At 41.9% G+C, this 14451-nt stretch overlaps 1 protein-coding gene across 3 annotated transcripts in view; it reads left to right on the top strand.

The window, feature by feature from the left end:
• Positions 1 to 9820, top strand: part of si:ch211-1i11.3 (mitogen-activated protein kinase kinase kinase 5) — a 28114-nt gene extending 18294 nt beyond the window's left edge. The window contains exons 18-28 of one of the 3 annotated variants that reach the window (XM_053682636.1): positions 1750 to 1907; positions 2016 to 2211; positions 2441 to 2603; positions 2703 to 2868; positions 3023 to 3205; positions 3331 to 3436; positions 3518 to 3746; positions 5546 to 5664; positions 7392 to 7480; positions 7581 to 7657; positions 8372 to 9820. In XM_053682636.1, coding sequence (XP_053538611.1) covers positions 1750 to 1907; positions 2016 to 2211; positions 2441 to 2603; positions 2703 to 2868; positions 3023 to 3205; positions 3331 to 3436; positions 3518 to 3746; positions 5546 to 5664; positions 7392 to 7480; positions 7581 to 7657; positions 8372 to 8468 — 1583 coding nt within the window. In that variant the 3' untranslated portion in view covers positions 8469 to 9820. Of the gene's footprint in view, positions 1 to 1749; positions 1908 to 2015; positions 2212 to 2440; positions 2604 to 2702; positions 2869 to 3022; positions 3206 to 3330; positions 3437 to 3517; positions 3747 to 5545; positions 5665 to 7391; positions 7481 to 7580; positions 7658 to 8371 lie in introns of those variants that run through there. The other 2 variants (XM_053682639.1, XM_017473018.3) reach the window with 2 other exon arrangements.
• The last annotated feature ends 4631 nt before the right edge of the window (positions 9821 to 14451 follow it).

The raw sequence follows: 14451 nt of genomic DNA, 5'->3' as shown, positions 1-14451 counted from the left end.
TGTCTGTGCTTGTGTGCGTGTGTCTGTGCGTGTGTCTGTGCGTGTGTGTGTGTGTCTGTGTGTGTGTCTGTGTGTGTGTCTGTGCGTGTGTGTGCGTGTGTCTGTGTGTGCGTGTGTCTGTGTGTGCGTGTGTCTGTGTGTGCGTGTGTCTGTGTGTGCGTGTGTCTGTGTGTGCGTGTGTCTGTGTGTGCGTGTGTCTGTGTGTGCGTGTGTCTGTGTGTGCGTGTGTCTGTGCTTGTGTGCGTGTGTCTGTGCTTGTGTGCGTGTGTCTGTGCTTGTGTGCGTGTGTCTGTGCTTGTGTGCGTGTCTGTGCTTGTGTGCGTGTCTGTGCTTGTGTGCGTGTGTCTGTGCTTGTGTGTCTGTGCTTGTGTGTCTGTGCTTGTGTGTCTGTGCTTGTGTCTCTGTGCTTGTGTCTCTGTGCTTGTGTCTCTGTGCGTGTGTGCGTGTGTCTGTGCTTGTGTGCGTGTCTGTGCTTGTGTGCGTGTCTGTGCTTGTGTGCGTGTGTCTGTGCGTGTGTGCGTGTGTCTGTGCTTGTGTGCGTGTCTGTGCTTGTGTGCGTGTCTGTGCTTGTGTGCGTGTGTCTGTGCTTGTGTGCGTGTGTCTGTGCTTGTGTGCGTGTGTCTGTGCTTGTGTGCGTGTGTCTGTGCGTGCGTGTGTCTGTGCGTGCGTGTGTCTGTGCGTGCGTGCGTCTGTGCGTGCGTGCGTCTGTGCGTGCGTGCGTCTGTGCGTGCGTGCTTGTCTGTGCTTGTGTGCTTGTCTGTGCTTGTGTGCTCGTCTGTGCTTGTGTGCGTGTGTCTCTGTGTCCGTGCGTGCGTGTGTCCGTGCGTGCGTGTGTCCGTGCGTGCGTGCGTCCGTGCGTGCGTGCGTGTGTCTGTGCGTGCGTGTGTCTGTGCGTGCATGTGTCTCTGTCCACGTCTCTGTGCTTGTGTGTGTGTCTCTGTGCTTGTGTGTGTGTCTCTGTGCTTGTGTGTGTGTCTCTCACTCTCGCGTTCTGTGTGTGTGTGTGTGTCTCTCTCTCACTCTCTGTGTCTGTGTGTCTCTGCTTGTGTGTGTGTGTGTGTGTGTCTCTGCTTGTGTGTATGTGTCTCTGCTTGTGTGTGTGTGTCTCTGCCTGTGTGTGTGTGTCTCTGCCTGTGTGTGTGTGTCTCTGCCTGTGTGTGTGTGTCTCTGCCTGTGTGTGTGTGTCTCTGCCTGTGTGTGTGTGTCTCTGCCTGTGTGTGTCTCTGCCTGTGTGTGTCTCTGCTTGTGTGTGTGTGTCTCTCTCTCTCTGTCTCTCTCTGTCTCCCTGTGTCTCTCTCTCTTTGTCTGTGTGTGTATATTGGGGAGGGATAAGTATAGTAGTATAACTGGTGGTATCAAACAAAGCTGACATTCAGGATTGAATCAGATAAGTTCCTCTTGCACACAGTTTCTTCTTGACACACACACACACACACACACACACACACACACACACACACACACACACACACACGTTTGTTTTACTTACTTAGTTTTCTTCTCTTACCTTCCGTTTACATAATTATTAATGCAGCTAACAGCACACACACACACACACCCCTTATGTCAGCATTCGTCTGGTGAGTCTGTTCATGACTCAACTATAACTCTATACTTGCTGTATGCAGATTTGATTCTTTACAGACATTTTTAATATCTTTGTCCGTGTGTGAGTGTGTGTGTTTTATGTACAATACAAACCTTTTAAGCTGTATGTGGGACCTTATTTATTTTGTCACTTGTGTGTAGGTACTCTGCAGTACATGGCTCCAGAGATTATAGACCAGGGTCCGCGGGGTTATGGGAAACCGGCTGATATCTGGTCTCTAGGCTGTACCATTATAGAGATGGCCACTGGGAAAACCCCTTTCCATGAGCTGGGCAGCCCACAGGCTGCCATGTTCAAGGTGCTAATTGTTTTTTATGTATTTATTACATTGCTGAACTACATTGCATTATTTTAAACAGGTATGATGTGATGAATAGAGGATGACTAAAGCAGGCTTCTGTTACAGGTCGGCATGTTTAAGATCCACCCCACTGTGCCAGAGTGCATGTCAGAGGAGGCCAAATCCTTCATCATACGCTGCTTTGAGCCCAATCCCGACAAGAGGACCATAGCATCTGACCTGCTGAAAGATGCTTTCCTTAAGAGCAGCACCAAGAAGAGGAACAAGCCATTGCCCAGCTTAGCCGAGCCAGATCCCTCCGGTGAGCCAGCATGACTTTAGAAACATTGGCGCTGATTTATACTACTGCATTAAAGCGTTTTTGCATATCTGTACCACGACACAGAGAGGGGGTTTATGGTAAGCGTAGTGAACAGAAGCACACAGAATGGCAAAATTTGAATAAAATTTTAAATAAAGGGCATTAAAGCCAGGCAAAGAAATGTTACCAAAAAAAATTAAGTGAGAGAGTGAAACTTTGGTTTTGCCAGCAGGAGACTACCAGAGGAGCATGTCTGTACCCATAGCTGTGTATGTGGAGGATGTGGATGCTGACAGGACAGAGCTGTCTAATTCCCTCAATCTGAGGAAAACGATCCATTGCCTCAGAGAAAATGACATTTCAGAGAGCACCTGCACCAACAACTTCCTGCTGTGAGCTAGAGCACCGACAAACATTTTTTAATCACCTATGAAGTTTGGTAGGACTTTGCACAAGTGTGTGTTTCTGAGTGGTGTTTGTGTGTGACCCAGGATGCCAGAGGGACCACAGGGGGACATGATGAGTCCTGCTGTGTCAGGAGAGAACCTTGGTCTTTTCTTGCTCAGGAAAGACAGTGAGAGGAGAAGCACTCTGCACAGAGTCCTTACTGACTATATCAGCCAAGTACTGCACAATATAAACGAATCACTCCCACAGGTATACATATGTACACATGCAGCCTTTGTTAGCGTGTGTGGTTTTGTCCATTGCACAAAATGAAATGGAAGGGAAATTAAGTTGTTGTTTTTTTATATTTAAATGTACTGAATGGTTTCTGTGAAAACCCAAGCGATTGCCTTTTGTCCTCCAGACTGAAGAACCCTGCATCACCGCCGAGCACATCGAGCAGCTGATTGGTTGCCTACGAGAAAACATCCGATCTCCAGACAGGAAGCAACTGACCAACCGACTCCTGATGTTGCACACTAGCCTGCATAATGACTCAGTACCTCTCTGCAGCCTGCAGGCGGCACTCTTCAGCTTCCAGGATGCAGTATGTGACAATCAATATGCTGTGATCACTGTAGTGGTGATCCCAGCCCGTGTTTTTACTCTTGAAAAAAATGTAAATGTTGTATTGCTAAATATGCAGCCATGTTTAATAGATTGTCTGTACAGGTGAAGAAGGTGCTGCGGCAGCAGCAGGTGAAACCTCACTGGATGTTTGCTCTGGATAACCTGCTCAGACAGGCTGTGCAAGATGCCATTACCGTGCTTCTGCCAGGTACATTTGACAGTCCTAACAAATGGCGTAAATTTTCCATAACTTCAAGCATCACTCACACCGGCTCTATTTGTTTCTCAGAGCTCAAGCTGCAGCTCCAGTCATCCTTCGAAGTGGAGGAGGGTTCTCCTGAAACAGAACAGCCGAATGAGGAACCAACTGCAGAGTCACACAAGGAGACTAATGGCACGTCTCAAGAACCTCACCAGCACAGGCTGCAGAGTATCAGTTCCAGGCTGCCTAATGGCCTCGCCACTAGCTGTAGCCCCCTCGCCCAGGAATTTATCTCGTTATGCCAGGAAACCAAGAGGTATCTAGCTTGCTGATTTGCTTACTTCATTTTATTTAATATAACTCTCGTCAGGGCATGGTGGCGTAGCGGTTAGCATGTTTGCCTCGCACCTCCAGGGTTGTGAAATTCGAATCCCGACTTTATGTGTATGGTGTCTGCATTCGAGGGTTTCCTCCGGGTACTTCATTTTCCTCCACCAGTCCAAAGGCATGAGCTGTAGGCTGCTTGGTATTTCCAAATTGTCCATAATGTGTGAATGTGTGCATGATTGTGCCTTGCAATGGGTTGGCACCCCGTCCAGGGTGTCCCCAGCCTTGTGCCCCGAGTCCCCTGGGATAGGCTCCAGGCTCCCCCATGATCCTGAGTAGGATAAGCCATACAGAAAATAGATGGATGGATAACCTCTCTTCATGGAAAAAAAAGATTTCAAATAACTTTTGAATATCCACTACTAATACATTATATGTTAGTTAGTTACAGTTACATTTATATAGCGCTTTTCTAGACACTCAAAGTGCTTTACATAGTATGGGGGGATCTCCTCAACCACCATTAGTGTGTAGCATCCACTTGGATGATGCGTTGGGAGCCATAGTGCACCAGAACACCCAACACACAACAGCTATTAGTGGAGATTAGAGAGAGATGTAGGCAATTCAGAGATGGGGATTATTAGGGGGCCATGATAGAGAAGGGCCTATGGGGGAATTTTGCTGGGATTTTTAATGACCACAGAGACTCAGGACCTCGGTCTAACGTCTTATCCAAAAGATGGTGCTGTTTTTACAGTATAGTGTCCCCACCCAGACCACAGGGTGAGCACCCCCTGCTGGCCTCAGTAATACCACTTTCAGCAGCAACCTTAGTTTTCTCCAGGAGGTCTCCCATCCAGGTACTGGCCATGCTCAATCCTGTTTAGCTTAAACCAGGTGAGAATTTGGATTATGGTTTAATAATGGTTTAATTTTGATTGAACAGATAGTGTTGCAAATGAATACAAACAGTTTTTTTTTTGTTTGTTTCTTTCTTTGTTTGTTTCTTTAGAAAGCTTGTCAGAAAAAGTTGCACAAACCTAGAGGTTTTTACTTTAATGTGGCCGTGAGTGAGTGCTCGGAGCTCTCAGGGCAAAGAAAAACCATAATGTTCAGTGCATTGACAGTGTTTATTTATAACATGTTGACCATGCTGGCAGGGTTTTCCAGTATTTCTGCGGCTATAGTGGTAGAGTTTATTAATTATTCAATAATTTAATTTAAAAATACAGATGGAGATGCAACTATTTGTAGGACTAAGTGGATATAGCTAGAGGTATTTGTTTTACACCACTAATATGAAATAGTACTTAGTTAATGTTAAATCAAACAGACAAATAAATACACACACAAACAATAATGACTGAAAATGTTCTGTATCATATTAAAATCACTTTGTAGTTCAATTAAAACTGAAATAGTGAAATTAAAGCCATTCAGTTCAAGTAACCAGACAACTTGACTCAGAACTATAGTTATGAAATATGATGAATATTGTAGCTGAATATTGTAATTTAATTGTAGTAATGTAATTTAAAAATACAACATTAGTCCACCTGGCTGTATATCACATACGCCACTTGCTCTGTAGTGCTGCATTGAAATGGTAAGTATAGCTTCTCCTCCCATCTGAGTCACACTCATGGTTTTTATAATGGCAAAAGTCAGCTTTCTCCTGATTAGCTTCTGTAGCCTAAATGTCAGAGAGGATGGTGTGTAATTATAGTGTAACAGTTTGTGTAGCCTCAGTGCTGACGTGAACCATGCATTACTTGTGATTTCCAGGTTGCTGACTCAGCTAAACGAGAAGGAAAAGGAATACCAAGAGCTTGTAATGAACTCTCTGCATAATGTACAAGGAGCAATAGACACACTAAAGGTCAAGGCTGCAACAGAGAGCAGTGGTAAATATATTTACTTCTGCCTCCAGTCTAATTTTGCCCCCCTTACATACATTAATCCAGTTATTAGAAGGATTTCACTTTAAGTTGAGTGGACATGCTGTATAAAACAACGTCTGACTTGTCTGCATGCAACAAAAAACTCTCGTCTGAACCTCATGAATGGTGTGACAAAGAAGTGGTGCACAGCTGGATTGTCCTCACTTGCTCATGCATGTCTGCAAACCTGACGTGTAAAGTCATGGTTAATAAGGGATGTTACATTAATCATCAGCCACACCCCGATGATGATTTAGGAGTTGTTTTGACAATGAAATAATTTGCTGAGCTGTTGAAATAATCCTGCTGCATTAACTCTGATCATTATGTCTGATGTTATATTCTCCAGAAATGTAGAATTGAATGTAAGGACACTTTAAGTGATTTCGTTTTGGGTTCGTAGTTGATGAGCTGTGAATGTTCTGTTTAGAAACATTCAAAATGTGTGACATGAACATGTTTGCTCTGTGAGCACGTTGTAGATTATGACTTTACACATTGTGTATTCTGCAAACTAAGTATGATTGTGTGTAGATTTTAATGGCTTTATATAGGGTTTTACTGCTGCGTTCAAATTAACAGCTGAAGAAGGAAAACGTAACTCTTAATTGTGTAATGTTCAGCCTCGGGGTGTTTGAGCCACAAAGTGGGGTGAAAAACATGGAGGCCTTCCTGTTTGTATTTTGTTAACAATGACAATCTAGCTAACTGATGAGTGATGTATACTTACTTTCTCAAAACACTGAGCTGTTTATTCAGTGTTATATTCTTTACAAGCTTAATGTCTGTACAGGCACTTTAATAGGAACACCTGTACACCTGTTCATTCATGCAGTTATCCAATCAGTCAATCATGTGGTGGCAGCACAATGCCTAAAATCCTGCAGGTCAAGATGTTAATGTTCACATAAAATATTAGAATGGGGAAAATGTGATCTTTAATCATGGCATGAGTATTTTAGAAACTGCTGAACTCCTGGGAATTTCACACACAACAGTCTCTAGAGTTTTCACAGAAAAACAACAAAAACATTATATGACCGGAGGGTCTGCAGGCTGAAACTCTTTGTTGAGAGAAAATTATGTGTAAATGCTAGAGACTGGTTTTGTGTGTGTGTGTGTAATTTCCAGGAGATCAGCAGTATCAGATAGCCCAACTGGTACTAACATCCATGCCACAAAGTCACCGAGATCACACTTTTTCTTCATTCTGGTTCTTGATGTGAACATTAACTGAAGCTGTATGTGCATGATTTTTTTGCATTGCGTTGCTGCAACATTAATGACTGATTAGATAGCTGCATGAATGTACAGGTTTTCCTAATAAATTGAACGAATGACGATGGGTGTATGTTCATTGGGTGTTTTCTTAGTTTTTTCTTAGGATGTCAGAAAGGCGTTTTAGTCAAACGCAGCTTACACTTCACTGCATGTAGAAAAAGTGCAAGATGAATAGAGTTGTGTTTTTTTGTGGATAAATGGATAAAGGCTCCTGAAGCTGGTGTGCATTGGAATGCTGAAATATTTCCCTACTCTTTAACGCGTTTCATTGTCTCAGCATGGTGGCATTGCATGAGAATAGACCAGCTCGCTCGCTCTCTCTCTCTTTCAATGTCTGTCAGCATAAATCAGTTGTGAAAGTGATTATTACGTCTATGTAATATGTTCTGGCATGTCATTATCCCATGTAGATAATAAGGCTGTCTGCCATAACGCTCAGACCCTTGCCATGGTGCGCTGGCTGAAGGCTGTCCCAGCAGATGAGCATACCATAAACACAGTGAGAGTTTCTACCTTACACTTTATTCATCACTGACATGCAAAGAATCTTACACATCCCATCACTGCTGTGTGAAAGTAAATGAAATATTCTTGTCCAGCTCGTGGCTCATGGCTTCACCTTAGACATCCTGCTCCATATGGCCTGCAGAGATGACCTCAAGTACTGTGGCATCAAGTAAGCATTTCTTCAAATTCATTAGCTAGCCCATGGAGCAAGTGAGAGCTCTATTGTGTAGCCCAGTCCTGGCAGCAACAATCAAAATTTCTAATGTAGCACTTTGTATTTGTGCCCTGTGAGCAAGTCAGCTATACGATGGCCAACATTTCAGCTATGAAATGTGGCATTCTTTCTCACATCACATGTAAAATTGTTCTGGACTATGGCTGGCATCTTTAGTTTCTGTCAGTATATTAACCACAAGGTGACGTTGATTAGTGGGTTGTCCACTAATCGTAGGGTTGACGGTTCGATTCCCGGTCCACATGACTCCACATGCTGAAGTGTTCTTGGGCAAGACACTGAACCCCAAGTTGCTCCTGATGGCAAGTTAGCGCCTTGCATGGCAGCTCTGCTACCATTGGTGTGTGAGTGAATGAGACACAGTGTAAAGCACTTTGGATCAAAGTGCTATATAAGTGCAGACCATTTACCATTATGACACACATTAAGTTTACACATCCATGCCAGAAGAAAAATTTTGTTTGTGAAAGCTAATAGGATTAATTTTTCTTTTTCTGGTCATTGAACCTCTTTGTTTACTGTGAAACTACAAATTAAAAAAGAAATAGTTTGGACACTGAATTGTCCAACTTGTGTATGAGGTCTTGAAGCTCTGTAAAATGATGTATTGAATTTATTCTGAAATTGTCTTTGGGTGTTTAATCACAGAGGTGGGATGGTGTGTCGTCTTTGGGGAGCCATTTCTACTCAGAGGAAGAGTCACCTGAGCATGGTCATGGAGGACAGTGAAGAAACCGTACTCTAACTACCAAACCACACTGGGACTTGAGGTTCATATGAGCTCAGTGAGCTTGGAACATTTTCCTGTCTGGAAACATGTGCCTTTCGTCTGGGATCTTGATATATTTATTCTGTCCATTGAGGAAAATGACATTGAAATTGCTGCATTTTCTAAAATGATGATATACTCATTCGCTATGTATGTTCTTATGTTCTCTTTTCTGAGTGTTTTCATGTGTACACACTGTGTCTGTGCATATGCATAAGTATGTGTATGCAATGGGGAAAAGGGTTTAATCTCGGCCCATGAGGTTTTTAGTTTGTCCCTTTAGGGACAAACATTTAAACATTCTATGCAAAACATTACAACAATGTTCCCCCATCAAAGAGGGTTCCACATGCAATCCCTTTAGGGAGCTAGAACTTCTTTTTATAAGAGTGTGTGTACATGTAACTATATTATATATAGTTAAAAAGATATAGATCTTTAGATGTACAGACAGGTGACAAATGAAAGGAAAAAACAAATAGTGTTAGGCCAAAACAAGCTGGTGGAACAGATTGAATGTGCCTTGGTAAATCTCTGGAGTTCTACTTGATGTGTAAACACCATTCTTCCAAAAGCTGTTCTCTCAGTTGGTGTTTTGATGGTGGTGGTGGAGAGTGCTGTCTAACACATCTAAACACCTAAATCTCCCGTAGCTGTTCATTTGGGTCGAGATCTAGTGACTGTTAAGGTCATAGCATATCATTTACATCACTTTCATATTTGTCAGACCGTTCATTCAGCCCTCGAGCCCTGTGGATGATGACATTATTATCCTAGCAAAGACCTCTCTAATCATGATAGTAATGTTTCATCATAGGATAAAGGTGATCAGACAGAGAACTTTTGCATTGATCTGCAGTGAGCATATCCTCTAAGGGAACAAGTGGACCCAAAGCAGAACAGCCACTGTTTTTCCTTTAGTTTGTTAGCTGCGTGTCTGTACAGCTGTGGGAATACATAATGTGATTTGACATTTTTATTATATTGAATGTCAAATATTTTTTACCTCCAACTTCAGAAGCAATTTGTTTGCTTTACACAGCTGGTAAATTGTGGACTATTTAAAATGATCTGTTTCGTTGGAAACTTTGTGTACATAACACTGTGATTTTTACCATGTCTAGGTTTATTATTGAAGTGCATGTCGGTTGTTTCATGGATTCTTCAGAATTATACAAAACTTGAACATGTAATCTGTAATTGTTACTTGTTTAAAGCTTCCACTCTATAATGAATCCACTTCTTACTGTAAGGCTTCTTCTAACACCAAAAACACTACAAAATAATGGATATTAAAACTGTGACTGATCCAAGTCCTGATTCATTAACTGTGTGTATTTGATTTTACTCTTTCTCTCTCTTTCGCTCTTTCTTACTCATTCTCTTTATCCTAGTCAGGGTTGCACACACACACACCCTACTCGGCGCAATTTATCTTAGCCTATCCTCCTACTGGCATGTTTTGTAGGCATACTCTGTAAATGGGTTTCCTGAATACATGCACAGAAATGTAGACACAGACAGTAACCTCATGAAGAGTTTGAACTCATGATCAAACCCAGGACCCTGGAGCGGTGAGGCTGCTACCCGTTGCACCACCTATATTTGATTTGCTTTGATGTAAGAACTGTATGTTAGACTCGGGTGAAAAGTAATGAGTTACAAGTACTCTTAATACAGTATTTGAATACATGGTTCACTGTAAGGGTACTCTTGTGAGCCTAATTAAATCACAGTAGTTTTATTTGAGGGTTTTTTAAAATAAAATATTAATCTTCACTGTACTTATTTTGGATCATTGTTACAGAGTAAAAGACCCCAGAAGACTGTAAGCCAATTAAAAAACAGTATGTGCAATTTTGCACAATGTCTGAGACAGACGAGCATCCCCTTCATTTTGTCCATTATGTTCGGTTTTAAACGCTTCAAAGCTTCAAAGAAAACAGCGTAATGATCTGCACTTATTTTTTAACCTTAGCAGTTCCAAAGCACTTTACAGTGCGTCTCATTCTCATACACACCAATGGTAGCAGAGCTGCCATTCAAGGTGCTAACCTGCCATCAGGAGCAACTTGCGGTTCAGCGTCTTGCCCAAGGACATTTCGGTATGTGGAGTCATGGGCCAGAAATCGAACTGCCAACCCTACGATTAGTGGACAACCTGCTCCACCACCTGAGCCACAGCCACCCATTTGCCTATTATAATATACACTATGTGGCCAAAAGTGTGGGGACTCCTGACCATCACACCCACATGTGCTTGTTGTCTCATTTGGAACATCTCATTCCAAATATATATATATATATATATATACACACACACACACACACACATATATATATATATATATATATATATATATATATATATATATATATATATATATACACATACACACACAGAGTGCTGTGAAAAAGTATTTGTCTGATTTCTTCTGTTTTTGTGTATATGGCATACTAAATTGTACTGTTCAATCAAATCAGCACTTAAGTAGAACCTTTTCAACAGCATGAAGTTGGTTAAAAGGTTTTACCCAGTAACACACTATGCCAAAACTGAAAGAAATTCCAGAAATGATGATGAAGAAGGTGATTGAAATATATGTCTGGGAAGGGTTACGAAGCTATTTCAAAGGCTCTGGGACTCCAAAGAACCACAGTGAGAGCCATTATCTCCAAATGGAAAAACTTGGCTCAGTAGTGAACCTTCCACAGAAGTGGCCAACCTTCCAAAATTCCTCCATGAGCACAGTAACTAGTCACCCAGAAAGTCACAAAAGCACCAGGGACAACATCAAAGGACCTACAGGCCTCTCTTGTATCAATAAAGGTAACTTTTCATGACTATCAGAAAGACACTGGGCAAAAATGCATTTAAATGCAACCCAGAATAACATTAAGCCTCATCTGAGTTTTGCCAAAACACACCTTGATGATCCTCAAACCTTTTGGGAGAATGTTCTGTGGACTGATGAGTCGAAAGTGGAACTGTTTGGAAGACCGGGGTCCCGTTACACCTGGCGTAAACCAAACACAGAATTCCACAAAAAGAACATCATATCTACGGTCAAGCATGGTGGTGGAAGTGTGGTGATGTGGGAATGCTTTGCTGCTTCAGGTCCTGGGCAACTTACAATAATTGAGGGAAACATGAATTCTGCTCTCTACCAGAAAGTGCTACAGAAACTCCAACTGGATTATGCAGCAAGACAATGATCCAAAGCATAGGAGTAAGTCCTAGTCCTAGAAGTAAGTAAAAGACTGATCTCCAGTTATCAGAAGCATTTGGTTGCAGTTATCACTGCTAAAAGTGGCACAACCAGATTTTAAGTTTAAGGGAGCAATTAGTTTTCACGAGTGATAGGTGTTGGATAACTTTTTTTGCTTCAATAAAACATTTTTAAAAATAATTAAAAACTGTATTGCATGTTTACTCAGGTAATATACTTTTTTTCCAGAAAAAAACCCCCCACAGGAATATAGTGTGCAAGCTCAGACTATAGAAAGGGGAGATATTAGACAACAGTTGAGATGCTACACTGATGTTGCACAGAATTTACAAACTCATTGACCAAGATACACTGTGGTCTTGATACAACGTTAATATTTCTATGAATATCAGTGCAGTAGAATAGACAGTGTAAAGAAGAACATGGATTAACTGATGAAGTCATTTTATTTTGGAAGACAGTGTAAAAATATAATGTGATGTGATGATGGGTTGCATGTCTGGGACAAATATGTCAGATATTTTCCTTGACATCATTTGGGCCAGTGTGGTAGAAGTGAGGCAGCGCTGAACATTCAGACCATCCTTCCTGGTGTTTTCATGCTGTTGACTTCACCGTGGCAACAGCTGTGGGTCTCTTATGTGTTCCAGCCACTTCTTCCCCCTTCTGTCTCTGTCTGTGTGTGTGTGTGTGTATATGTTGGTGGTGGTGGGGGGGTTTGGGTGTGTCTTCAGTGTTTTGTGTTACTGCAAATCCATTTGTAAGGATCAAAATGGAGAATGGCAGCTGAAATTCCCATTACTTATTTACCTCATTGTATTGTTATGACATGACAGGAGACATGTTGGGACATTGGACTAGTGCATGCTTGTCTGTTCACTAAAGAAATGAGGAGAGACACCAGGAAGAAATCTGGATGTTGGAATTTGCATGGTGTTCTTAGGTTGTACTCATTTTTCTTTTGATGTTTTTTTTGTTTGTTTGTTTGTTTTTTACCGGATTTTTACTTATTTTTGAAAAACCATTTGCCTTGTGTTCTTACATGAATCCACCAGGTGAGGGTGCAAGGCAACACGCTTCACTTCTGTTGTTTATAGTACATCTACTTGGCCTCAGTCATGGTGCCTGTTAGATCCAGCTTATTATTATTTTTACCTGCCATTGTGTATACAATGAGTTAATTCCACACACACTGTGTTACAGAGGTAGGACAGTAAGGCTTTCATGTCTGTGGACTGCTGTGTCTCCGTGTCCGCTCATTGCTGGCTCTGGACTTTATCCAGCAGTGTTATCACTCAGCTGACTGGCAATAAGGAGGTGTTTTACCATGTGCCAGAAAGCAAGAATTCGGGCTGGGTTATGAGTGTCATGTGATGGAATAGAGATGAGACATAATAAGGTGTACCTGCAAGAATGTGTTGGTGTCTGGGCTTGGCATCTGAGTCAGCGCTCTCTGCTCTCTGCTTACACACAGTCTGTTTCACATGACAGGTCTAACAGGCATTGTAATGATAGTGGCTTTGTTCTCCTTGTTGTACGACAGCATTGATGGTTTTGATCACTGAGTGTACTCTAATTCCACAGTATAAAAATAGAAAAACATTCAGTGGGGGCACCATGGCTTAGTGGATAGTATGTTTGCCTCAAACGTCTGGGGTTAAGGGTTCGAACCCCACCTCTGCCCTGTGTGCCTTGGGGGTTTCCTCTGGGTACTCTGGTGTCCTCCCCCAGTCCAAAGACATGTGTTGTAGGCTGATTGGCATTTCCAAATTGTCCGTAGTGTGTGATTGTGCCCTGCAATGGGTTGGCACCAGTCCAGGATGTCCCCTGCCTTCTGCCCCGAGCATACTGGGAGAGCTGTATAAGATAAGCGGTATTGAAAATAAATGGATGGATGACTACTATTGATCGTTAGGTGTTGGAATCTTTTATTGATCTTAATTTTCTTTTACGTTGTGTAATACTTGAAAATATCAATTTGAAATTCAAATCAAACTGCCCATAATTTGAATCATTTAAAGCCTTTTCTAATGTTGTAAAGCACTTAGATGTTACAGTCCAAATTCAGTTTATAGATGATAGTCCATTCAGCCTGAGCAAGGCCAGTCATTGTTAAATGCTGCTGCTTATCATGATGGACCTGTTCAGTTATTGTGAAGAAAATGAAGAAGTATTATTTCTCTCATGTAATTTTGGACTGCTTGCTTTTGCCTCAGCTTATGCTACAAGTCATCTCTTTGCTTGCTGGCGACTGGAGGTGTATCTAACCCCTTAAATAAGGAATGGTGGGGATTTCAGTCAAAGGGGTTCGGCAAGAAGAGGTTTTCTCCTTTGGGGGTCTGAGGATTAGGCCTTTTTTAACGTATCATGGAGAGATGAAGACCATTTGCAATGGGTAAGAGGTGCTAGAACTTTTGCTGTGAACACATGTTCCTTGTTAATTTACTCTTCTGATTTCACAGACTGATCAGATGTTTTAGGTAATCCCATGTTAATCCACAATAACGTTTGGGGTGATTTGGGAATAAAGTACCGAGGTGCTTTGATAGTGTTTGGTTGATATTACTAATGTATTAAAACTAATAAAGACCCTTTTTATTTGGTATTGTTTGAGTATACCTCCCCAGTGATGAGCATTTTAAAACCATAGTAAGCTACCTAATTTTTTTTATACATATTATTGATATTTGACCTAAAGAGGTGTGTGTGTGTGTGTGTGTGTGTGTGTG

This window comes from Ictalurus punctatus, chromosome 1, assembly GCF_001660625.3.
Source record: "Ictalurus punctatus breed USDA103 chromosome 1, Coco_2.0, whole genome shotgun sequence".
NCBI lineage: Eukaryota > Metazoa > Chordata > Actinopteri > Siluriformes > Ictaluridae > Ictalurus > Ictalurus punctatus.
The sequence above is the reverse complement of the archived record's forward strand: the minus strand, read 5'-3'. Positions and strand labels throughout refer to the sequence as shown.